We start from the raw sequence: 23801 nt of genomic DNA, 5'->3' as shown, positions 1-23801 counted from the left end.
ATGACCTAAATAATTGAGAGGCATATCTTATTCATCGGTGAGGAGATTCAATATTGTTATGATATCGATCTCCAAATGTATGGGTAGAGTCAGTGCAATCCCAATCAAAATTGTAGAAATTGAGCTGAATCTGAAATTTATGTTGAACTACAAAAGACCTAAAATAGCCAAAACAACCTTGGAAAAGAACAGAATTACATGCTGACGCTAGATGATTCCAAGCCCAATGATCAGCACATTGTGGTGTTGATGTAAAGATAGACAAATCGATTAATGGAACAGAATAGAAAATCCAGAAATAGACCCAAACATTGATGGAAAACTGATTTTTGACAAAGATTCAAAGGCAGTTCAGTGGAGAAAGGGTAGTCTTTTTAACAATTGGTGCTGGAACAACTGGATATCCATATGCAAATACAAAAAACCAAAACCAAAACCAAAAAATTTGGCATCTACAAAAACTAAGAGTGGTGGGTAAGTCTGTGCTGGGGATCTGCACCCTTGAAGCCTGGGCCACCAAAGCAGAGAGCTCGAACCTAACCACTAGGACACCGGCCTGCCCCAGAAAATATTTTGGTAGTTTCTTAAAAAGTTACACCTACTTTATGACCTAGCCATTCCATTTCCAGGTATTTAGCCAAGAGAAAAGAAAGCACATGTACATACAAAGATTTGTACAGAAGTGTTCTAGCAACTTTGTTGCTAATGAGGAAAAACTGGAAACAATATACACGTCTATCAACAAGTGACTAGATAAATACATTGTGGTACATCCATAAAGGGAATACTATTCAGCACTAACAAGGAATGACAACTGTCACATGCAAAAACATGAACCTCAAAATAATTATGTTGAGTGAAAGAAGCCAGACAAAATCAAGTACCTACTTGTATGATTCTATATATATGCAACTCAAGAAAATGCAAGCTAATCTATAGTTCCATTTATATACAATTCTTGAAAATGTAAAAAAAACTAAACAGATCAGCGTTTGGGCTGGGGGGAGTGGAGTGGGGATGAGTGAGTGGTGTGGGGCAGGGCCAGGGGAGGACAGGCAGAGAGGAGATTAGGGGGGAAGAGCACGGGGAGGCTGCTGGGCACATCGTGGGGAGCCGTAGAGGGCAAGGAGAAGGACGCCAGGGAGGACCAAGGGGAGGCAGGTAGGGAGTAGAGCAAGAGGGGACTAGGAGGAGGGCCGCGGGAGGAGCAAGAGCAGAGTAGTTGGTGGGGAGGAGCATGGGGAGGAGCATGAAGGGCACAGGGGGAAGGGGAGCGGCTGGTGGTCCGCTTTGGAGGGGCGGCGGGGCAGGAGGGGGAGGCAGGGCGCGGCGGGGAGGAGGGGAGGGGAGGCAGGGCGGGAGGGGAGGCGGGGCGCGGCAGGGGGGAGGGAGGAGGGGAGGCGGGGCGCGGCAGGGGAGGAGGAGGGGAGGCGGAGGCGCGCAGGGGGGGAGGGGAGGGAGGAGGCAGGGCGCGACGGGAGGGGAGGGAGGCAGGGGCGCGGCGGGGGGAGGGAGGGGAGGGAGGCGGGGCGGGGGGAGGGAGGGGAGGCAGGGCGCGGCGGGGAGGGAGGGGAGGAGGGAGGCGGGGCGCGGCGGGAGGGGAGGGAGGCGGGGGCGCGGCAGGGGAGGGGAGGAGGAGGCGGGGCGCGGCGGGGGGGAGGGGAGGGGAGGGGAGGCGGGGCGCGGCGGGGGGGAGGGGAGGGGAGGCGGGGCGCGGCGGGGGGAGGCGGGCCTGCAGGCGGCGGCGTCATGGCGGGCCTCCCGCGCGCCCTCTGGGGTCTGCTCTTCCGAGAGGCGCCCGGGCGAGCTGTGCGGGGCGGAGCGGGCAGCGGTGGCCTTGGCGCGAGGGCGGGCCACGGGGGCGCAGGTAGGACGCAGGCCCTTCCCCCGCCTCTCGGTTTCCCTTCGCTTGCCGCGGCTTGGGGCCGAGTGCTGCTTCTGGACCAGCGCTGCCTTGCCGTCCAGGACAGTGGGTTGTAAGCTGGGAGGGGCGGAAGGGGGAGTCACTGACCCCTGTGAAAATTTGAGGAAAGGCTTAGATTCTCTCCCCAAACGTGCACACTTTTTTTTTTTGGCATAAAATGTCGGGCTCAGGAGCCTCCGGCGGTCATCCTGGGACTCCAGGTAAAGAACTGGGGTGGTTGGGTCAACACGCGACCCCGCGCGCTCTGCGGCAATGGGCCTGCGTCTCTTACCTTGTCCCTCTCTTCGAGTTCTACGTGCTGCTTGTCGCGCCGGAGAAGCAGGCAGTTCAGACTTTGGATTCTGTGGCTTTGCTTCCTGCCTCGCTCTGTTTCTTTGTGTTTCCAGAGAAACATGAGGGCTAATAATTCGTCCCCCCTTTAAACTGATAATCATTTTTTGTTTGTCAGTGGCTGTCAGACCAGGGAAAAGTGTGTGTGTGTGTTTTCTGCAAAATGCCTTTGGCTCCTGTGTTGGATTGGGGCACATTTACATTTCACCCGGTAGTGAGGAGTCACCTGTGGAGACCAGCGTCAACAGACAGTGTATTCAGATATATTTCAGAGTAATTTAGTGGCCCCTGTGGATTCGCTTCCTGCGCAACTGCCCAGCTGTCCCATCTCTGAATCGAATTCTGTTGTGTGTCCACTGAAGACATTTAGAGATACCTAACTATGCCGAAAATGTACCCAGTCACTAGGAACTTTGTCCCCTGAAGTTTTCAAAATGTAGTGTTAAATAAATAAACATTTATTTATTTATTTATTTATTGGCATTATGGAGTGGTAGCTGATCCCATGTGACTTCCAGTCATGGCCTTCAGAACCCCTTGGTATCTCTAGTCAGCCAATCTGATCATATTTGTTTTGTGCCTACTCTGTGCCAAGCATTGATCTCCTAAAAACCACAGGTGCTGGAAACATCACAGCTGCGGGCTGGAGCTCTTCTCATTCCCCGTTACAGGATAGTCGTTTCAGCGGAAACTCGTCCTTCATGTTGGTACTTGGTGCTGTCAGAAACAGCCTAATGAATTGCCCTGGGATCTGAAGTTCTCCAGCAGCTTTAAAATTTGGCCAGACACCAATACATAACAGGAGCTGTGTAACTTATCAAACACCCTCTCCTGGGAATTTATTCTAAGGAAATAATTTAAAAGAACAAAGCTATATGTCCAACAATGTTTTTAAGAGCCTGCTCTTAAGAGCCAGAAACTGGCTATCACCCAAATGTCCATCAGTTAAGGAAAGATCAAGTAAACCATGAAAGTTCAGTTCAACAAACTATTAGGTATCCGTTAAAAATGATAAACAGGTAATAGTTCTGTGTCCACTTTGGGCATGGCTTGAACTTGGTAAGCTTAAACCTGTTTTTTTCCTTCTATAAAATAGGAATAATGGTAACAGTAGGGTTGTTGTACAGAGTAAATTAAGAAAAGAATTAAAAATGCTTTATCACAATGATTGGCACTTAGTAAGCACACATTAATTGTTGGTTATAATTACATCAATAAATGGAAAAGACAAAAGTGTGGCCACATTTAACTCCCGTGGACTTGGGGAGGGTTGAGAGAGAGGAATGAGATGTTGAAAGTGACAGAGGACTGTTCTCTGGTGTGGAGCTTTCTGACAGGCAAGAGGCAAGGCCCCGGCGATTTTGTCATCTGGATTGACAAAGAGCAAACTGAAAGAGGAAAGTAAAAAGTGTCCTGGAGAAAACAATCTGTTGTTTCAGGAAAACATTCTTTCTTGAGATACTCTGCTAGGAAACCATCCTGAACATAAGGTTCAAACAGCCCAGTCACTGTGGCAGAAGAGAAGACTGGTCTGCAGGTGAGAGTGGGCTGGGAATTCTTTTTATGCCAGTTCCTAAAAGGTTCCCTTAGTTTCAACAAGTATTTATTGAAACCAGGCTGGCTCATATGTGACAATTGGCAGTATAGGAACTGAAGCCAGAAAGATTAGCAAAACCAGAAGGTGGTAACCAGTGGGTGACCATATGAGCAAGAGTTGGTTTCCTTGAAGATGAGAAAATCGAGAACCACTTCATGGAAGTATTTGTTGTTGTCGTTAGACATGGAGTTGATTCCAACTCCCAGCACCACTGTGGACAGCAGAGCAGAATCTGCTGGTCTTTTTGTGCCATCCTCTCACCTTCCGGTGCTGTATCAGACAATGCTCCACTGCTATACACAGAGTTTTCATGGCCAACTTTTTCGGAAGTGGGTGGCCAGGTCCCTCTTCCTAGTCTGTCTACTCTGGAAACTCCACTGAAACCTGTCCACCATGGGTGACCCTGCTGGTATTTGAAATCCCAGTGGCAGAGCTTTTAGCATCCCAGCAACACACAGCCACCACAGTCTGACAACTGACAGATGAGTGGTGTGGTTCCCTGACTGGGAAACGAACCCGGCACATGGTAGTGACAGTGCTGAGTCTTAACTGCTAGATCACCACATGGAACATATAACCAACAAGAAACATAGCCTGTGCGAATCACAGCACACAAAAAGAAAAGAACCCAAAGGAATCCGAGTTTATCAAAGCATAGTTGAAGGTAGAGCTGTGTAGCTATAGAGTACAATAACAGCAGCAGCCAAACTTTTGGTAGTGAAGATAACAGGAGAATGTAAAGGGAATCTGAAAGACACATGGTCCCAAAAGGACCAACATGAGGTACAGATGATGTGGATTAAGGACCAAAAACACCTTCACACACACACACACACACACACACACAAAATGATGAGAAGACCAGTGTTGGATCCTGCTCTCTAACCACTGGTGGCCAAGAAACTACTCATTCCTAAGTGAGACCTTGCCATGTGTTGTATGGACATGCACCTAAATTGTTGGTTGGTAAAACTGCAGGGGATTTTCTTATAATGCAATTTTCATTCAAACTTTAGTTGTTTCCTGAAGCAGACTATATTAGTCTGCTAGGGCTGCCATAATAAAATACCGCAGAGTGGGTGGCTTAGGCAATTTCCTCACAGTTCTGGAGGCTGGAAGCCAAGACCAAAATGTCAGCAGTCTTGCTTTCTCCTGAGGCCTCTCTCTTTGGAGTGCAGATGGCCACCTTCCCCCTGTGTCCTCACATGGCCTTTTCTTCTCTTCTTATAAGGGCAGCAATCAGATTGGATTGGTGCCCCATCCTAATGGCTTCTTTTTAATGTAATCACCTCTTTCAGAGCCCTATCTCCAGATACAGTCATATAAATTAGAGCCCACCTGTATGACCTCATTCAACCTTAGTTTCCTCTTTAAAGGCCCTGTGGCCAAATATGTTTACATTTTGAGATGCTGAGGATTGGGACTTCAACATGTGAATGGGGTGGGGGTGGGGGGCAGACAATTCAGCCCAGAACCCCAGGTTAAAGAAACCTCTTGAAGTGATACAGACTACCGACGTGAGACCACCCAACTAACCATTTGTCATTTTGCTATCAAGGCAGTCTGTCTCCCCTTGACAGAGTCTTCCAGGCTGGCAGATTTGCAGCTAAATGTTGCATAATTGGTGCTTGAGCCGCAACTAGTCTGAACATTGTTGCCCACCCATGAAACCTTTCACACACATTAATAATAGTGTAAAAGGTACATACAGGTAAGGATTAGAAATGCCATGAAAAAGGTGCTTTCTTATTGTATTTACATGAAGGAGTAATTCCTTTGTTTAACAGTTTAAATATTAGTTATAAATTTTAAACTAAAAAAATGTTAGGGCAGAGGGAGAAGGTGAGTGTCTGGAAAACATAGTCACTCTCTAATAGGTGTGGAATATAGAGAGCTGTGGGAGGGGGGCTGGGAATCCATACAGGATTCATGCCTTGGGGTCAAAGGTGAAGCATGGGAGGCCCACTGAAGTTTAGCCCTTCTTGAATTCCCACTTTCTAGTGTAAACTATTCTATTGTGTTGCATGTTGAAAGACACAAAGGGCAATTCTTGTAAGAGACAATTGGCTTTTCTCTGTAGTCACATTCCACTTCCTCCCCAAAAGGTGATAGGAAGATAATGGCAGCTTTATAGCCTATAAATCCCAACCTTAGTACCAAAAGTTGGTCCTCCTCTTAGCTATCCATAGAAATAATGCAAGATCTTTGTCAAAGCCAAGAACACATGTGGAATGACGTACTATGACGGAGACTTGAAGGGAAAGGTCTTTTAAACTGCCTAAAATGGAATGCCTTCACTTCTGTTAAACACATAGTTCACATCCATTAAAACCAGTTCTAAACCCACTTGCTCTTAAAACAACAAAAACACCTTTCCCTGCTAACTCAGCCTAAGATGGTTTCAAAATGTTTCCACCATTCAATTGGCAGTTAAGCGTGCATTGCTTTGTAAAACCTCTTATATTGTCGTCTTGAATAGTTATCTAAAGCTTACGTAGTCAATAAACTTTTCATAATTTAATTGGTCTCCCATATTTGGTCTACTCAAGGTCAAGAATAGCCCCCCAGTTCTCCCCTTTCTTTCCTAAAGCATCAATTTATCCTCTCCACTGGATCACTCCCACCAGCATACTAGAATACTGTGATTTTTCTCATCTTGAAAAAATTGCTCTTGACCTCACTTCCCATTCCAGCCACCTCCAGACCTCCTCAGAAGACTTGTCTCTAGGCACTGTCTCCCTTTCCTTCCTCCTATTCTCTTATTAAGTCTATGCCAATCGGATTTACCCCCACCTCCTCCACCTAAACTGCTCTTTTGTGAGTCACCAGTGATCTCCACATTGCTTAACTCAGTGGTCAACGAGTCATCTCTCTCTGAGTCTTCAACACAGTAAATTATCCCATTTTCTTTAAAATACTTAGCTCCCAGGACACCACATTCTTGCAGTTTCCTTCTCTCCCCTCTGACTGGTCAGCCCCATCCCAACCTGTGTATTTTGGAGTGCTTCAGAGTCCAGCCCTTGGGCCTCCTTGTTCTGTCTACACTCACTGACTTGGGGATCTTCCAGTCTCATGGCTTTAATAACATCTTAAGGCCGAGGAGTCTAAATTTACATTTCTGCCTTGGACCTCTCCCCGAACTCTAAACCCATATATCCAACTGCCTACTTGATATCTCCATTTGAATATGTAATAGGCATTTTTAAACTTAACACATCCAAAAGCAAGCTTCCAAACTTCCTCCTGTCATCTCCCCCATCACCCAGTGCTCGACCAAAAGCCTTGGAGTAGTGACCCTTGACCCTTTTCTCTCTCTCCTGCTGCACATCCGATCCATCTGCACATCCTCTGGCTCTATCCTCAGAATACATCTAGCATCTGACCACTCGAAGCATCTCTGCTACCACCATTCTGACCCAGCTCTTCTCCATCTCTCAGCCAGAGTGTTAGAGCAGCCTCTGTACTCGTGTCTCTGCTTCAGCCTTTGTCCTGCTTCTGTTTGTTTTAGTATATCAGCCAGTAATCCTTTTTAAAATATGTTAGGTCGTGTCATGCCTGTGCTAACCTTCCAATGAATTCCAAACTCTCTCAATAAAAGCCAGCGTCCTTTACAATAGCCTTCAAGGCCCTAAATGATCTGGCCCCCGTTACCTTTCTGCTCTCACTTCCGCTAACCTTCCCCTGCTCACTCCACCCCAGTTGCTCTGGCCTCCTTGCTGTTCATCAGATGTGCCAGGCACACCCCACCTGTTTTTTATTCTTGCCTACAATGCTCTTCTCCTAGATATTCTCATGGTATGTTTGCTCATTTCCTTCAAGTCTTTGCTGAAATGTCACCTTCTTAGTAAGGCCTTTCCTGAGTACTCTCTTTGAAATTGTGTGTATACATGCACACACACACACACACACACACACACACAAATGCATATACACACACATGCTCACACTCTAATCTCTTCTGTGATTTTTGAGATATCACCTAAAGTTCTATATTCTTTACTTATTTAATTTTACCTCTACTCCAATAAGGGCAGTGATTCTTATCTGTTTTCCTTACCCTTGTATCCCCAATATTTAGAACAGTGTCTTGCATGCAGTAGGTGCTCTGTAAATATTTGTTGACTGACTGAATGAAGAAATGGATATTTATTCAATGCTAAGGCACTATAATATATACTAGGGATACATTGAACAAAGACAGTTTTTTTCAGACTTTCAGCTTCTAGTTAAATGAGACATCCAGACAAATTAACATGCAATCATTGTGATTAAATAGGTTTATCATGGAAGTACTGAGGGCTCTAAGAACGCAGGAAAAGCTTGCACTTGGAGGTAAGGGAAGGTTTCTTAGAGAATATAACATATAAACTGAGACCAGAGATTGGAGACTCTCAGTTTCTGGTCCAGCATGTAAGGATCTTAGAAGTCTTCACTCCGTCCTAACAACAAGTAAAAAGCTGAACAAACCATGACATGCTCTGAGTAGCTCAGAGGACTGCAGTTCAGAAGGACTGGAGCATAATGTAAGGCAGGAGTTGAAGGTGGTAACCAAGGCCAGATCATGAAGGGCCTTGGAAGTCACATTAAGGAGTTTGGAATTTATCTTGAGAGTATTATGTTGCATTGAACAGTTTGGGACAGTGAGAAAAAGGAAGAAGTGGTCAGGATAGGTAGAGGGCATACAAATTAAGAGACTTCTGTAATAATCTATGCTGGAGATAATGGGGGCCTGATCCAAGGTAGTGGCCGAGGAGAAGTGAGAATGAGCAGATACTAGAGTCATTTAGGAAGTAGAACCAACAGGGCTTGGTGCAAGGAAAAGAGAATAGTCATGGACAATGGCCTGGCTTTCTGGCTTGAAACATGGGGTGGATGAGCTAGAAGACATATGAGGAGGAGCAGATTTGGGTTGGAGCAGGGGAGGTACATGAAGTCTTTTTGTGCATGTTATTTGAGATAATCAGGAGATATCCAGGTGTTGATTATATGTGGATCTGGAACCCAGTGGATAGATCTCAAGTAGAGGGAAAAATAGATTTTGGAGTCCCCATCATATAGATGGTACTTTAAGCTATTAGATGGATAAAATCACCCACAAAGCAGGTATTGGAGTGATGATAGAGGAAAGCCTAGGATGAATAGACCCCTCTGAAGACATCAGTATTCAAGGGGTGGCTAGAGGAAGAGGAGTTGAGGAAGGATACTGAAAGGGAGTAACTAGAGGGGCAAGAGAATTTGGTGTCATAGAAGCCAAGAGAATAGAATATACCCTGAGAGAGAGGCTGTAAGTGGTGTCAATACTACCGAGAAGTCAATGAGATAAGGATGCAGTGTTCCTGGGTTTTACTAAGAAGTCCCCAGTGAGCTCTCGGAGAATAGATTCAGTACAGTGATGGGGTGATGCTCTGTCCTTCTCAGTGCGTCACACCCAGAGGCACGTGATGTCAGCTTGTCCACTATTGGTGAGGCTAACTTTGCTTACTTGGTTAAGGTGGTGACTTTTAGGTTTTTCCATTGTAAGGGTACATTTTCTTCTTTGTAATTAATCATCTTTGGAATCATATTTTGAAAATGTGTGACTAATCTTCTTCAACAGTGTTTCACCTGGGGGTTTTAGAATCCCCTGATGATGCTTGCTTGAATCAGTTATTATTTTAGTAGTTGCAAAAATGGTGATTTAAAAATTTTTATCATTCCTTCTCCATTTCTTACTTGGCATTCTGCATGATAACTCTGAAAGCCACTGAGCAGTAATAATTGTCACATAAATACATTTTGCTTTGCTCCCCAAGAGATGAGTGCCTGAAAAACTGTGTGTAACTGAGATATATTTCCATAGGGAAATTTCAGAGGTATATTTCCATAGTAAAGAAGAAAATGCCTGTAGCTTTATAAAAAGTATTTAAGAAAGGACAACTTAATATATTTAATAGGTAAAAATGCTTTAATAAAATATAAACAACCATAAGCAATCAACAGTATACACTACTGAAAATACTATATTGTGCAGTATCATAATCTGGTGATGAAGATATAAGTCTTTTCTTGCTGAAGGATTATTTGGGGCAATTTTTTTGGAACCAAAAATGAATTTCAAATATGATTATCTGCCATATTTGCTCTATGGGCTGTGACATCACAGGTGTTTAACATTTCATCTTCAGTGCCGTGGTCAAGTTACTAACCCTTTAGGCCTCTATTTTCTTACTGGTCAGTTGAAGAGTTGGACAGATTATATAATCCTTTCAAATTCTTAATGCTGGATGATTAAAATACTAATTATATATACTGGGCTCCTAACCCCCTTTGACTAAAGACTGTTGTCCTAGTAACTTTGTTTACATGCACTGGAATACAAGTGGTAAGATGGAAACCAGAGGGGTAGAAGAAAGGAAAACAAAATGTGGGCAAAACCATGAAGCGTAAGAAGACATTGTGGGAGGCCTCAGGTCCCCTCTCAGGAGTATATGCTATGGGAGTCTCTTCTTTTTTCCACACAAGAAGATTTTTTAATAAAGACCTCCCCTGACAGACAAAGTCAGAGCTATCTTTACAAACCAGCAAGAGAGAGGAGTTGGATAACCCAAGAGCTCAATGTTCTCCTCTCTCCAATCACTCAGCTACTCCCAGCTGTATCCTGACAGGAAATACCCCTGTGAAATAATAACGGAAGAAGGATCCATTTCTCTCCTTAGGTACCTGAATAGGATTTATTCTGCATTATTTCATTTTTCAGCTGCCTCTTTAGCTCCTGTGCCCCAGTGGGACTAGAAAACTGCCTGTCTACTTATTACTCATTTCTTATTAAACTAATAAGTCAATTAAGGCATTTTGTGTCAGAGCTTTCTGGTCCCTGTGAGGAAGGAAGGAGTGGGAGAGAGGGAAGAGACCGGCTTATTCTCCTGCGTGCTACTGCACTTTAAGAGGAATGCTAAGGAAGAAAAGGTCATTGTGGCTTTTTTTTAATAAAAAAATTTCTATTTGACGATACAGGGTCTCCTACAAAGAAGGAGCCGTCTCTCACCAAGAGTGAGTGGCAAGAGAAGCTGACTCCGGAGCAATTCTATGTCACGAGAGAAAAAGGCACTGAACCGGTGAGCCATGCTGAGTAACGATTTTCTATTAGATGTATTGGGGGGTTGGGGGAGGATTGGAAGAGGTCTGGCTACAAAACCTAACTCATCATCGTCTACTCTACAAACCTGGTCCCCTCCATTGTTCTTTTCAGAGCATCAGTGTCCATCCAGTGGGAGAAACCAGAAACCTTCCTCTGGACACATTGCCCTCCATCACCTCGCCCATCTGTTCTGCCTCTTAAATAGCCTTCCAGTCCCTCAACTTCTCTCTGCTGCTCTCACTGCAGCGCTGGTCCAGGGTCCCACCAGCTCTCACTCCTCAGGCTGCATGCAGTAGCTCCAGCTCTTCTACTCACAGCCATTTTTTTTTTTCTTGAGGTCATATTGGCTTATTACATTGTGTAATTTCAGGTGTACGTTGTTATATATCCGTTTCTGTATAGACTGCATCGTGCTCACCACCACTAGTCTAGTTTTTATCCATCACCATGCGTATGTGCTCACAGCCATTCTTGCTCCTCACCTCGCCAGTCTCCACACGGCAGCCAAAGAGAGGTTCTGAAAACACAAATCTGACCACATCACGCCCTTGGTCAGAATCTTTCGTGCCTTCCCACTGCTGTCAAGGTAAAGAGAAAGTTTAAAAATGGCTAATAAGGCCCTACAGGCTCTGGCCCTGGCCTACCGCCCCCAGCCTCGAATCTGGGCTGTTTTTTCTCTTGATCTCTGCACTTTGGCCACACTGTCCTTCCAGCTCTCAAGCACCCTGGGCTCCCTTCCCGCTTAGGGCCCTTGAACTGTGTTCCTTCTCCTCTCCCATCACCCCCACCCCACTTCATTCAAACCTACTGTTTGCTCTCAGCCCCGGTCTCCCTCCCACAGGGAAGCCTTTTCTCAGCCCCAAGCTGGGTTCACTTCTCCCAGTACTTTTCCATCACAGCGTTTGCCTTCCTTGGTATATCCCTAGCACATAACGTGGTGCCTGGCTACCGTAGGCACTGAAAAAGTAAATTTTTGTGAATGTTGAATGACTGCGGGCTAAGAGGTGGAAACGTTATTTAAACTGCATTCAACAATCTCAGCTTTCATTCACTTCCCAAACGAACGGTCCTCAGTGGGTCCTCATTATAATACCATTTTTCCAGCACCGCGTTTCTTAACACGTGGTCTGTCTTAGACCATGTATAGCCTCTGGAGTTTAGCTGTTGAGCTTGGTTAATTAGATGCTTTCATTTGTGAAGCAGACCCCACAGAGTGGACCACAGCACAGTGGTTTTGCAAAGTCGTAGAGTATTTATATTTTTACTTTAGCAGTCCCTGCAAAGCTCAGGTAGCTGTCCCGTGCATTTGGCCTTCTAATCATGGTCTTACCCTCAGCTTCTCTGATGCTAAAGTCGTTAGATAGGCCAGCAGATCCTAATAGATTCTTGTGAAATACTGGTATTTTTGAAAACTTCCTGTGGGTGGGATTTTAATAAAGCCTTCATTGGGAAAGAGACTACATTAACCATTATTGCAGATAGCACAAGGGAGCCACATATGATGCTCTGTGTGCAGTTGTGTGTATTCCCAGAATATTCTAAGCCAGCCCTGTTCTCAGGAACAGAGCCAGGCAGGGTTTGGTATATCTACAGAGCCTGGAAATGAGCTGCCAGATGTTTAGGAGAATAAATCTGTGGGATTCTCAAACAGATGGTGCAATATACTCTGTGCATTTGGCCATTTTACAAAATGAGCATCATCCATTATTTTAACTAATGTTATAAATCCCTTTCAGTTGATCCATTTTCCACATTTAATTTTTTAGAATATTGCAGAACTGTAAGCCTTAGCTTCATGAGGCTAAGGAAAGAGAAGTAAAACATCTAAGCTTTAAATTTGTTGACTCAAAATTAAAATTCAGTTACACATGTTTTTCTTGGGCAGCAGTGACATGCCAGCACTCTGCTAGGTATGATCAAGGAGCTTACAGCCTGGCTGAGCAATAAATAAAAGTCAGATATCAACAGAAGGTAGGTTTTATGCAGGCTATCCTTTGTCCGCCCCCCAGATCCGCTCCCACATGCTCTACTCTGCTCTCAGCTCTGGGAAGAGTAACCAGCTCCCTTGCCCTCTGGCTACTGATGGCGTTTGGCCAGTGGGAGATGCCAGTGAGATCAGAGGGCAGGATAGAGAAATGAGGATCCGGGGTCCCCTCTGGGACTGTGTTCCTCTAGTGCAGGTTGCGGCTCCTGCAGGGAGCCCTCACCTACAGCTGCAGCCTCACAGGTTCTGGTGACTGCCCTTTTCATTTGTCCCCCAGGCCTCATATGGGTCATGTATTCTTATGGTCACTGGCCCACGGGTGCTTCACCCTCCCTTGTTGGTTTCCATTGGCCCTGTCCCCACCTTTGTAAATAGTTCTGTATGAAATTTTCTCCAAATCATCCCTTTTGGGTGTGTCATCTGTTTCCAACAGGTATGTTGTATTGACAAAATCAAAGAAGAGAGAACTCCCATTGGTCCCAACAGACTGTGGCAGTCAGCTCAGGCTGCTGTAGCAGAATACTGTAGACTGGGGGGCTTGAACAACATACATTTATTTCTCACAGTTCTGGAGGCTGGCAGTCCAAGACCAAGGTGCCTTTGAATTCAATGACAGGTGAGAGCTTTCTTCCTGGTTTTCAGATGGCCACCTTCTTGCTGTATCCTCACATAGTGGAGAAAGAAATTATCTCTCACATGTCTCTTCTTATAAGGGCACTAATCCCATTCATGAGGGCTCCATCCTTACGACCTAATCACCTCCCAGAAGCCCCACCTCCAAATACCATACATTAGGGATTCAACTTCGACAAACGTTCAATCCATCACACAGACCTTGAAAATCTAGGGGGCATCTCGAACATCATTCCATCTCTGACCCTGTCCCCCTCCCTGCACAGTCAGTCATTTCAGTTCTCTCTTCTAAATAGTTCTTGAATCCATCCTCTTTTTATTCCACTCCTCCTGCCACAGCTAAATCCAGGCCTGCGTTGGTGGCCGTTTGATGGTTCTTTGCCTCCAGTGTCTGCTTGCGTCCACTCCAGTCTGTTCTTCACGTGAATGTCATGTGCACACCCAGTTGAAAGTTTCCAGTGGCTTCCCATTTTCAGTGGCATAGAGTTTAAACTCTTTAGCATGGTCTAATCAAAGCCCCTTCTGGTCCGGCCCTCCCTGCCTTCCCAGCATTGTTCTCCATTCTCCACCTTCCCCTGTTCTGTCACATGGGCAGTGCCTAGGCTGCTCTGCCTGTCAGAAGTGCTGTCCCATTGCTTCATGTGGTTAACTCTTACTCATCCTTCAAAACTCAGCTTGGTGTTTCAGCATTTTCCTATAATAAATATTAATCAGCTGTGTAAATAAAAATAATAGTAATAAAAGGTGAAAAAAAAACACCCCTGAACTCAGACATTACCTGGTACAGAGAGCCTTCATGGAAACTCCCTTAGTCATAACGGGACTCGTGCTACCCACACCCCCTGCTAATCGCCCCAGCAGAGCTGTCATCTCGTGGTGGTGTGACAGCTGTCAGCTCACGTATGTCTTCCTGACTAGGGAACAAAATTCTTTGAGTGCAGGCACTGTAGAGTTGGATATTTTTTTCCCCACTTCTGCAGCCTTAGCTCCCAGCCCAGCACTGGGTACATGCTAGATTTTCAAGTAAATACTAGAATGAACAGTTGAGATAGGAGCTGAATTTGGCCCTAAATAAGTGACAGGACTTGTATAGAATTGAGGAGGGGGGAGGGAGACATCAGGAAATCAGGCAAGGACACAGAGCATAGATGTCATTTCATAAAATATGTCAGCTAAGGATTCCTTTTCATCTGAAATTTTCTTTTACTATAATACCAATTCCCTGTCACTTCCTCTGTCCAGCTGTCCCCCACAGTGACATAATTATATTTTGAATCTTATCAGGCTGTCTGGATCCTATGAGTAGGCTTTTCTAGATCAGCTTCAGGACTGGTGGCCCTTGGCGTGTGTGTCTCATCAGCCCAGGTGGGAGGGATGTGCAACTTCCTCTTCGTTACAGATGCCAATTCGTGGCAGCACTGGGAGCAAGCATTCGGGAGGATGGGCCATACAAAGGCCAGCTTACCACTGTTCGGATTTCTGCAGCTAAGTTTAGGGTCTTTAGAGAGGGAAAACGTCCAAATGCACCCAGATGGTTGGCTCAGTAGGTTAATTTAAATCGTCCATTATGCAGCTCACTGAAAATGTGCTATTAATACGACCACAGGGAATTCGAACATCTGAACTGTGAATTTTTCCAGTGGGGACATCCGGAGAGGGCAGAGCGGTCCAGCTTGTTTCGTGAGTCGGCTCTGTGAGTCGAGAGCCACTCTGTGGCTCAGCAGCTTCTCCGTCCCGTGAAACGGGAGTGTGCTGGCCACCAGACCCTGGTCGCGAATCTTCGTAGTTGGCTTGTGCAAGAGTTTCTTTTACTTTAGTTTTCTTTGACCTGGGAGATAACAAAAGGAATTGGGCAAAAATGGTCGTTTGTTTTCTTTTTTAAACAATGAGATACAGTTTGTAAAATAACATTTACAAAAATATTGACTCGGCTCACTCATTGCCTTAAGTCTCCTTGTGTTCCCCTTGGGAGACTGTTGAAAAGCTGGGAACTCCTGAAGCCACAATTAACGTGGTAATTTCATCTAAGTAGTAACTTAGGCATCGGGAGAATCTAGCTCCTTATTTAACATGTATTAGGTATGCAGTGTCCCAAACACCACATGAAGCATATTAAGGGCACAACTCCGATCTCTTTTATTTATTTATTTATTTATTTTTTTGGTGAGGAAGATCAGCCCTGAGCTAACACCCATGCTAATCCCCTTCTTTTTGCTGAGGGAGACCGGCTCTGAGCTAACATCTATTGCCAATCCTCCTCCTTTTTTTTTTTCCCCAAAGCCCCAGTAGATAGTTGTATGTCATAGTTGTACATCCTTCTAGTTGCTGTATGTGGGACGCGGCCTCAGCATGGCCGGAGAAGCGGTGCGTCGGTGTGCGCCTGGGATCTGAACCCCGGGCCGCCAGTAGCGGAGCGCGTGCACTTAACCACTAAGCCACGGGGCCGGCCCCCGATCTCTTTTTATGTATTTTTATTCTGTCTGTAAGTGGAGATTTCAAAGTGTTTTAGACAGTTGACTAGATTCCTATTGTATTAACTCTTCTGAAATGGAGACTGAAATCTCACACAATCAGGAGGACTGTTCTCTTGCCTCTTCACAGACTTTGATGTTCATGGATGAAAGGTGCTATTTAAATACAAAGCATTGTTAATGTCATAATCTGAATATTTGGCACAATAAAGTCCGGGTTGTAAATAGGCCCGCAGGCTGCTCATTGGGTGCGTTGTGTTGTAAGTTTCTCTCTGGTGATATTTGCACTTTGTCAAATTAGTACAAAAATTCCTTTATTTGGGGACTTAATCTTGGATTTCAGTCTGCTCTATCATCTCCTGCTGGTGTAAGGAGAAACCTGAACATGATGTATCTGATTGACTTTCAGCCTTTCAGCGGGATCTACCTGAATAATGAGGAATCGGGAATGTATCACTGTGTGTGCTGTGACAGCCCACTCTTCAGGTAAGATTAGCATCAGGAGATACTGAGGGAGGACAGACCTCTCAATTCAGATGGCTCTGTCTCAGTTGAGGCCTTGGGTAAATATATACACATGTTGTTTTTAATTGCCCTTCTCATTTGGCACAGTTGCTATAAAGAGAGCTGTTCATGTAAGATTCTTGCCTGTCTTGATTATTTCTAGCATGTAGAATAGTTAACAAGACTTCTTAACCTATATTCTTCCTTTCTGTATTCCCAAGAAATAGCACAAAAATAAAACTTAGTGGGCACCTTAAAATAAAGCTATTAGAATTTTTTCCTGGGAAAGTATTTAAAGAAATCTAAACCATAATAGTATTTGCTTGGCCACGTGATTAAAGCTGTATCTCTCCCAGGGAAAATGGGTTTATAATTTAATTTAAGAAATATAGAATTTTATGAGGATGGATTCCCCACAATGCTTGACAGCAGTGAATACCATGCCCTCTTCTATGTAGCTAAAAGTAAATTTAATTGTCCCTTGATTTCAAAGCCTCTTTTAAGTCAATCAGGATCTGAAATCTCTCAACAAAGGCTTTTTTGTTTAGACATGCAGGAAACAGTCTAAAAAAAGTAGATTCGATGGAGAAGAAAAGAAAACATCTTTTGAAGTCCCGTTTTTCAGAACTTCAAAGATGTTTTCCTTTCTTTTGCATCAACCCTAAATTAGTTTGGAATAAAATATAAATCAAGCCAGCTCTGGGAATCTTCCATCAGGCATTGCTGCATTGTGTCTTTTGGGCTGTGAGCAGACTGGGCCGCTGGCTGCTCTGTGGCCTGAATTTGGAAATCCAGACCCCGCCTGCAAGGATAGGAAGGATTAGGAAGGATGCTCAGGGAGGGGCAGGCCTTTGCCCAGATCCGTTCACTCTGTCAGTGCCTGGTGAGGAGGTTTCTAAGATAGCCGTCAGCCCAGGGTGACCTGGGGAGCCATGGGTTAATTTTGACACAGTAAAATGCAGGATGCATGTTTCTGAGATGTTAGTTGTTGCTTGGCCTTTGGTTCTGTTGAAGAGGAGAAGTAGGACCTTGAGATGGCCAACCTGCTTTTAGCTAATGAACCGAGTTCTGAAAAGGTAGAGGACTGCCCTGTTACTACGTGGTAACCGGACAGACATTCTGCCTTTGTCTTTGGGCTATTAAAAGAAGGGATGAGATGTCATCCTTGCAAGAGCACACTCCTACATTTTAGTCTTCGTTTTTTACTTCACTGGTGGTCCAGTTTCTGCACCTATAAAGATGACACCTTCTTCCTACCCAATGCCCAACATCCCTTCACCACACAGGCTCCGTTGTGGAATCACAGAATGTTGGAGCAAGGAGGGACCTGAGAGACCAGAGCAGAAAGCTCTGTCCAGTAGAACTTTCTACAATGATGGAAATGTTCTATATCTGCACCATCCAATATGGTAGCCACTGATCACAGGTGGCTATTGAGCACTCGAAATGTGGCTAGTGTGGCTGAAAAACTGAACTTTTCATTTTATTTAATTAATTTGAACTTAAAAGGCCACCTATGGCCAGTGTCTACTGTATTAGCACAATGCTAGTCCAGATTCAGGAAGCTGAGTGACCAACCCTGGTCACTGAGGTTGTGAAGCAGCCAAGACTCACCGGGAAACCAGCCCTTTCTCCAAAAGCCATTTTGCCAAGTGGCCTGTTTACTGAACTTCCAATTTGCCAACCTTATTTATTTCTTTTTAATCATTTAGTTGAAGTTTCCATTTTCTTTTTTTAAAGACTTTTGAGTTTGTTCCATTTTTGCTGCTGCTGCTTCTGCAGCTGGAACTGGGAAAAATAAGAATATATTCATAAGAATCTTTTATGTTCCAGAATATACTCTTCTTAAAGATGCATTCGTTTATAAGAGAGACCATGTAGCAGAGTGGTTAAGGCTGCCTAGAGGTATGTGCTGGCTCCATTGCTGTGTGACCTTGGCAAATTTCTTAACCTCTCTGTGCCTCAATTTCCTCATCTGTAAAATGAGCATGATAGTAGTACAGAATTCATAAGGTTGTTGGGAGGATTAACTGAGTTATGAGTCAATATATGTAAAAGCCCCAGAGCAATGCGTGCCACATGCCAAGCACTCAATACATGTTAGCCATGATTTATTCTTAGAGACAGACCCTGCTTAGGCCTATATACATGAATGTGTCTTTATAATGAGGAATTCTTGATCTCTAATTAATGAGAATCTGTAAATGAAGACTATATTCCTGAGCATGCTTCCCATTCAAGAGGATAGTCTTAGGGATATATTCTCATTTTCCCTCTCTCTCTGTCCCCAGTCTCCAGCCTTAATAATAGGAGCAGGGATAGAGAAAAAAATAAACATTCCTTCAAATGCTTGTATAGAGTCAAAATGAGGTGAAAAGTCTGTTGGCCAAAACTAAATAGTTAAAGAGTCAAGAGGACGTGGACCACTGCCTCTTGACAGCTGGGCTCATTGCTGCCTGCACACTTCCCTTCACGCCGAACCAATATGGCGCGCGTCCTGGGAGAGCTGCCGACCCTCCACATCAGAGACCTTTCATCCAGGGTTTCTGGGTCAAGAACACTCTCAGGATGTTATCACTCCCCTGGGGACTCCAGACTGTCGCTTCATTAGCCTTGGAATTATGTGACTTTGTCCCCTCCCCTGCTTCCTCTCTTCCCCCTCCTTCTCCTCCTCTCACAGGCCAATTCTGGAAGCCTTTATTAAAATCTTCTGTGGGATCACATACTTCATGGTCATAAATCGGCTTAGAATAAAAGGAACCAAGAGCCTGATATTAGTTCCCTTCTTATGTAACTTCCTGGTGTCCTACATGTTGCAAGTAACTAAGTAACATTGTTTAAAAACCTTTGTGTGCGCCCCGACCCTTCCTTCCATTGTTTGGAAATTCTTCTAAGATGCTAGAGTTGTCAGTTACCAGCGGGTGCCTCTGCTGTTTTTTGGAGGCTAAGGAATTTCCAGAAATGAAGAAAAAAACAAAGCAAATAAACACATAGCAAAACTAAAGAAATACTTCTAAGAGTATATGAGAAGAGATGATCCAGAATGGTTTTAGGTTTTCAAGGGTGGGCCTTATAATCTGATTATCATTTAAATATGTATATTGGAATTTCTAACCTTAATATTTAGGTTCCCAGTCTTAAATATATATGAGAGGCCTCTTATATTACCTGGTAAAATCTCCAGATTCTGTTAATTGCATCAATAAAGGTTTATTATTTCCCATAAAATGTTTTAAATGACTTTTTATTAGTCTTAGATTCATTCATTAAAAAAAATTTATCATATTCATAATTCTCCACCAAATTCCTTTAATGATCACTAGTTTATATATAATGTTGAGGGTGGAAAGGCTATGATGAAACGATACTTAAGATGTTTTTCCCTGGGCCAGAGTGGCTCAGATGAATACTTTTGAACCCTTGGAAAAGGATTGCAAAGACCCAAACCTAAATGTGCAGATGCTTTTAATTGGACCCACAGCTGTGTGGATTTGTTAGATATCTGTTATTAATGATAATGATGATATTAAGAAATAATAGCTACTGACTTATATGCCGTGTTTCCGACACTATGCTAAAGACACTATATAGAGAAAATATCTCAGTTAATCGTCTCAGCAACCCTGTGAGGTAATAATGCCATTGTTGTCCTATAGATTAGGACACTGAGGCTTTAAAAGATTAAATAACTTGCCAAGGTCGCAGTGATGTAACCAGCATAGCCTGGATTCACACCCAAGTCTTTTAGAAGGCAAAGCCTGTACTCCTCAAAGTTATACCTGTGGCTCTCAAAGTGTGGTCTGAGGGGCCCAGGAGTTCCTGGGACCCTTTTAGGGGATCTATAAGGTCCTCCCTTCTCTAACTGCACATCCGCAAGGCCGCATCCTCTTCCTACACTTCAGTCAAAGCAACACTGCAGCAGATTGAATGCAGAAGCACATAGGAAGATTCAGTTGTCTTTTTCTTAAGCTAGACATTAAAGAAATTTTCAAAATCATAAAACAATGCAGCTCTTCTCACTAAATGTTTCATGTTGGAAAATATAATTATCTGTCATAAAAATGTTATTTATATTACTATGTAATAAGTTTATTATTTTTAAAAATAATTTAATGCATAAATGTTTTTTAAATTCTCAGTTATAATTTCTAATTTGTTAAATATTGATATACATAACTCATATAAACAAAAGCTCTCAGAGATCCTCAATAATTTTTTAGTATAAAGGGGTCCTGAGACCAGAATGTTTGAGAGGCTCTGCATGACCCTAGACTGTCTCTGCTGGGGTGTGACTGAGCTCCCTTCTGTGTTCATAGTCTAGGGATGTGATGACTCACCACTTTTTCTCCTCCTTGCTGCTTTAACTGTGACAAGACAACATCTTTAATCGTGAAGGTTCAGTGGGCAAAGTTTTTTGCAGAGTTTATAATTCACTTCTTCTCGCTCTTCCTTAGATAGAGAGAGCCATCTCCCTGCCATTTAAATGTTTTAAATATTTTCCTAGTGCCATTTAAGGGAGCTCATCTTTCAGAGCACTTACAGTGGGTCTTGGGTGAGTAGATTTGCTTGTTGCCCTCCTCCTCCTCCTCTTGCCGGCTCCTCTGGCCTCCCCAGCCTTCAGCATCATTGGTGAAGGATGAGACTGCCCAGGTGGTCAGGCTTCCCTGCAGTGATTGACACAGGGTGCCCAGGCTTATTTATTAATAATAATCATCACAGTGAACATTCATGAGCGCTTACCACGTGCTCCACAGTGTGGCTCCTTCAATCCTCAAAACCTCTCCATGACGTAGATATGATTATCCCCGTGTTACAGATGAGGAGACTGAGGCTTAGAGAGGTTAAATACCTTGCCCGATTTCCACAGCTGAAAGTGGCAGAAGCAGCCTTTGAATCCCCGCAGGCAGCCAGACTTCTGTGTTTAGATAACCCCAAGTTCCTCTTGCTGAAAATGGATCAGCAAGATCCATTTTCAGATCTCACACTTCTCTGATACGCCAAGTTCATGATGCCCTCCGTCCACTACTATTATCTCGTTTTGATTTCCCCCCTTTTGTAGGTTTAGAACACTTGGATTTGGCCTGTGTTTCCTAAAATGCAACACAGTTCACAAAACTCCTAGTGTCTTTAGGTCCTTGTCGGACATCGAGAGAGAAGCCTTTGGCATCAAAGGAACAAGAAGTCCTTCTATGTGACAGGACGATGTCTTTAATCATGAAGGTGCAGTGGGCAGAATTCCTGGGGGACTGATTGTTCGCAGACCTGGCCTTGGGATCTGGCAGAGGAGAGAGGGGCTCAGATCCTGCTCTGTAGAAAAATGAGCTGGGGCATAAAATGCTGTTTGTGTGCTCATAAGCCTTAGCAGCCGTAATGTCATGACTGTCTTCCACAGTTCTGAGAAGAAGTACTGCTCTGGCACTGGATGGCCTTCGTTTTCTGAGGCTCATGGGACGTCTGGCTCTAATGAAAGTAACACCGGGATCCTGAGACGTGTGGACCACTCGTTAGGATCACGAGTTCGCACGGAGGTTGTCTGCAAGCAGGTGAATTTCTTTGTTTTATCTGTTTCGTTTCCTCCAATGCTGCCCCAAGTGCCCTAAAGAGCTCTTGTATCCTTGGCATAGCTGGTGGTATTCCATGGGAGTACTTTTGCCACCAGAACACATTGGGTTTCTCCTCATGCTGCTTCTGAGCCCTCTCGCCCATGATTCTGGGCACTGCAGAGAAGAGAGAGAGCCTTCCTGAGCCACCCTCTGAAGTAGACTTCCCTGCTTCTGGCCTTCCGGAGATGGAGCAGAGTGAGCATAAGAGTTGGCCCGTCCCATCCTTTTATACAGGGGCAAGCAGCAGGAGGGCCCAGTGTGGTTGGCATCTCTCCACCCTCTTCCCCACTCTGCAGCATGTCACCAACAGTCAGAGTGACACTGCAGGTGACATCAGCACATTATCCCTTCTGTGAGCCCAGTAGGAGAGAGTGGCTTAAATCCAGACAGCAGATTCATTTTGATATCCTTGGGTGTTTAAATTTTCTAGTTTTGTAAACCACCAGAGGCAAGCAGACAAACATAGCATAGTCTTGTCTTCAGTAAAAAACAGTCATGATACACTGGCTACAACAACATGATTGAGTACTTACCAGGAACTGCGTTAACACTTTACATGCATTATATCAATTAATCATCCCAACAACTCTATTAAACAGGTATAATTATTATCCCCATTTTATAGATGAGTAAATCAAGGCCCAAGTTAAATAACTTGCTCCCCTTCTCACTGATAAAGTAGAGAGCTGTCGACCACTACTGTGCTCTGCATCTTTCATTTCTTAAACTCTGGTGTGATAGACCTTTTCCCCACACAGATGTCGAACACGGGAGTGGGGTGGCCATGGGGGTTCATCTGTCTCGTTTCACGTAAAGAGCTTTGTCTCAGTGGAGAACTGACAGAGGCTTCTCTCCTTGCAGTGCGAAGCTCATCTTGGCCATGTGTTTCCTGATGGACCTGGGCCTAATGGTCAGAGGTTTTGCATCAACAGTGTGGCACTGAAGTTCAAACCAAGTTCAAACTGAAGTTCAAACCTGACTACCTCCAAGAGCCCCCTTCCCTTGCCACTCCCTCATTTACACACTCAGTGTTCATAATTCATGTGAATGATTTGTTTTATTTACTAGGCTAAGTTTGCTGCTGGCACTAAGCAAGTCACAATTCTCTCATTTATTTACCTGAATCAACTCAATGCTGACTCCGGCTTTGACTGGAATTTCACAGAATGACAGAGGGGCAGCCATTTCCGTCGAATTGACCTCTGTGGACTTTGCCTGAGATCAGAGGGCGTGACTTTCTGGGGACATCAGGAAGCTGATGCACTATAAGCCAGAAAATTCTTACAAAAGTACTCTGAACTGTCCACTGGGGTTAAGTCCTCCCTGGACTTACATAGGTGAGGGATCCAGTGAGAAGAGGAAGGAAAATGTGGGATTAGAGTAAGCCACATTCCCAGCACTGAAGGAAACACGGAGGAGCAGGATTGGGGAAGAGCTGTGCTCTGGGAGGCACATATGGTGATGGATGGAATGCTTGATTCTTTTTCAAAATTTTATAATGTCTTGAACATTCTAGTTCCAACCTTTCTGCCTGCAAATAAATTCCAATGGGAGTATGTTAGATTTCTGTGATAAAAGATAAAAGTGGCTACAAGGTTAAACTTTAAAATGTTCCAATAAAATATTTTCTAAAATTCA

General features: G+C 44.3%; 1 protein-coding gene across 2 annotated transcripts; it reads left to right on the top strand.

The window, feature by feature from the left end:
• The first annotated feature begins 1733 nt into the window (after nt 1–1733).
• On the top strand, nt 1734–23801 carry MSRB2 (methionine sulfoxide reductase B2). Of its 2 annotated transcripts, XM_087420750.1 has the most exons (6): nt 1750–1867; nt 2095–2124; nt 10845–10945; nt 16466–16542; nt 21953–22103; nt 23025–23801. In XM_087420750.1, the coding sequence occupies exons 1-6, from the start codon at nt 1750–1752 to the stop codon at nt 23127–23129; spliced, it is 582 nt and encodes a 193-aa protein (XP_087276876.1). In that variant the 3' UTR covers nt 23130–23801. The 2 variants fall into 2 exon arrangements, with proteins under 2 accessions (XP_087276875.1, XP_087276876.1); XM_087420749.1 differs by lacking the exon at nt 2095–2124 and having other exon boundaries at nt 1734–1867.

Source organism: Ceratotherium simum, chromosome 32 (assembly GCF_057802395.1).
Source record: "Ceratotherium simum simum isolate JZ-2026a chromosome 32, ASM5780239v1, whole genome shotgun sequence".
NCBI classification, from domain to species: Eukaryota; Metazoa; Chordata; class Mammalia; order Perissodactyla; family Rhinocerotidae; genus Ceratotherium; species Ceratotherium simum.
Note: the sequence above shows the minus strand (reverse complement) of the source record. Positions and strands in the feature narration are given on the sequence as shown.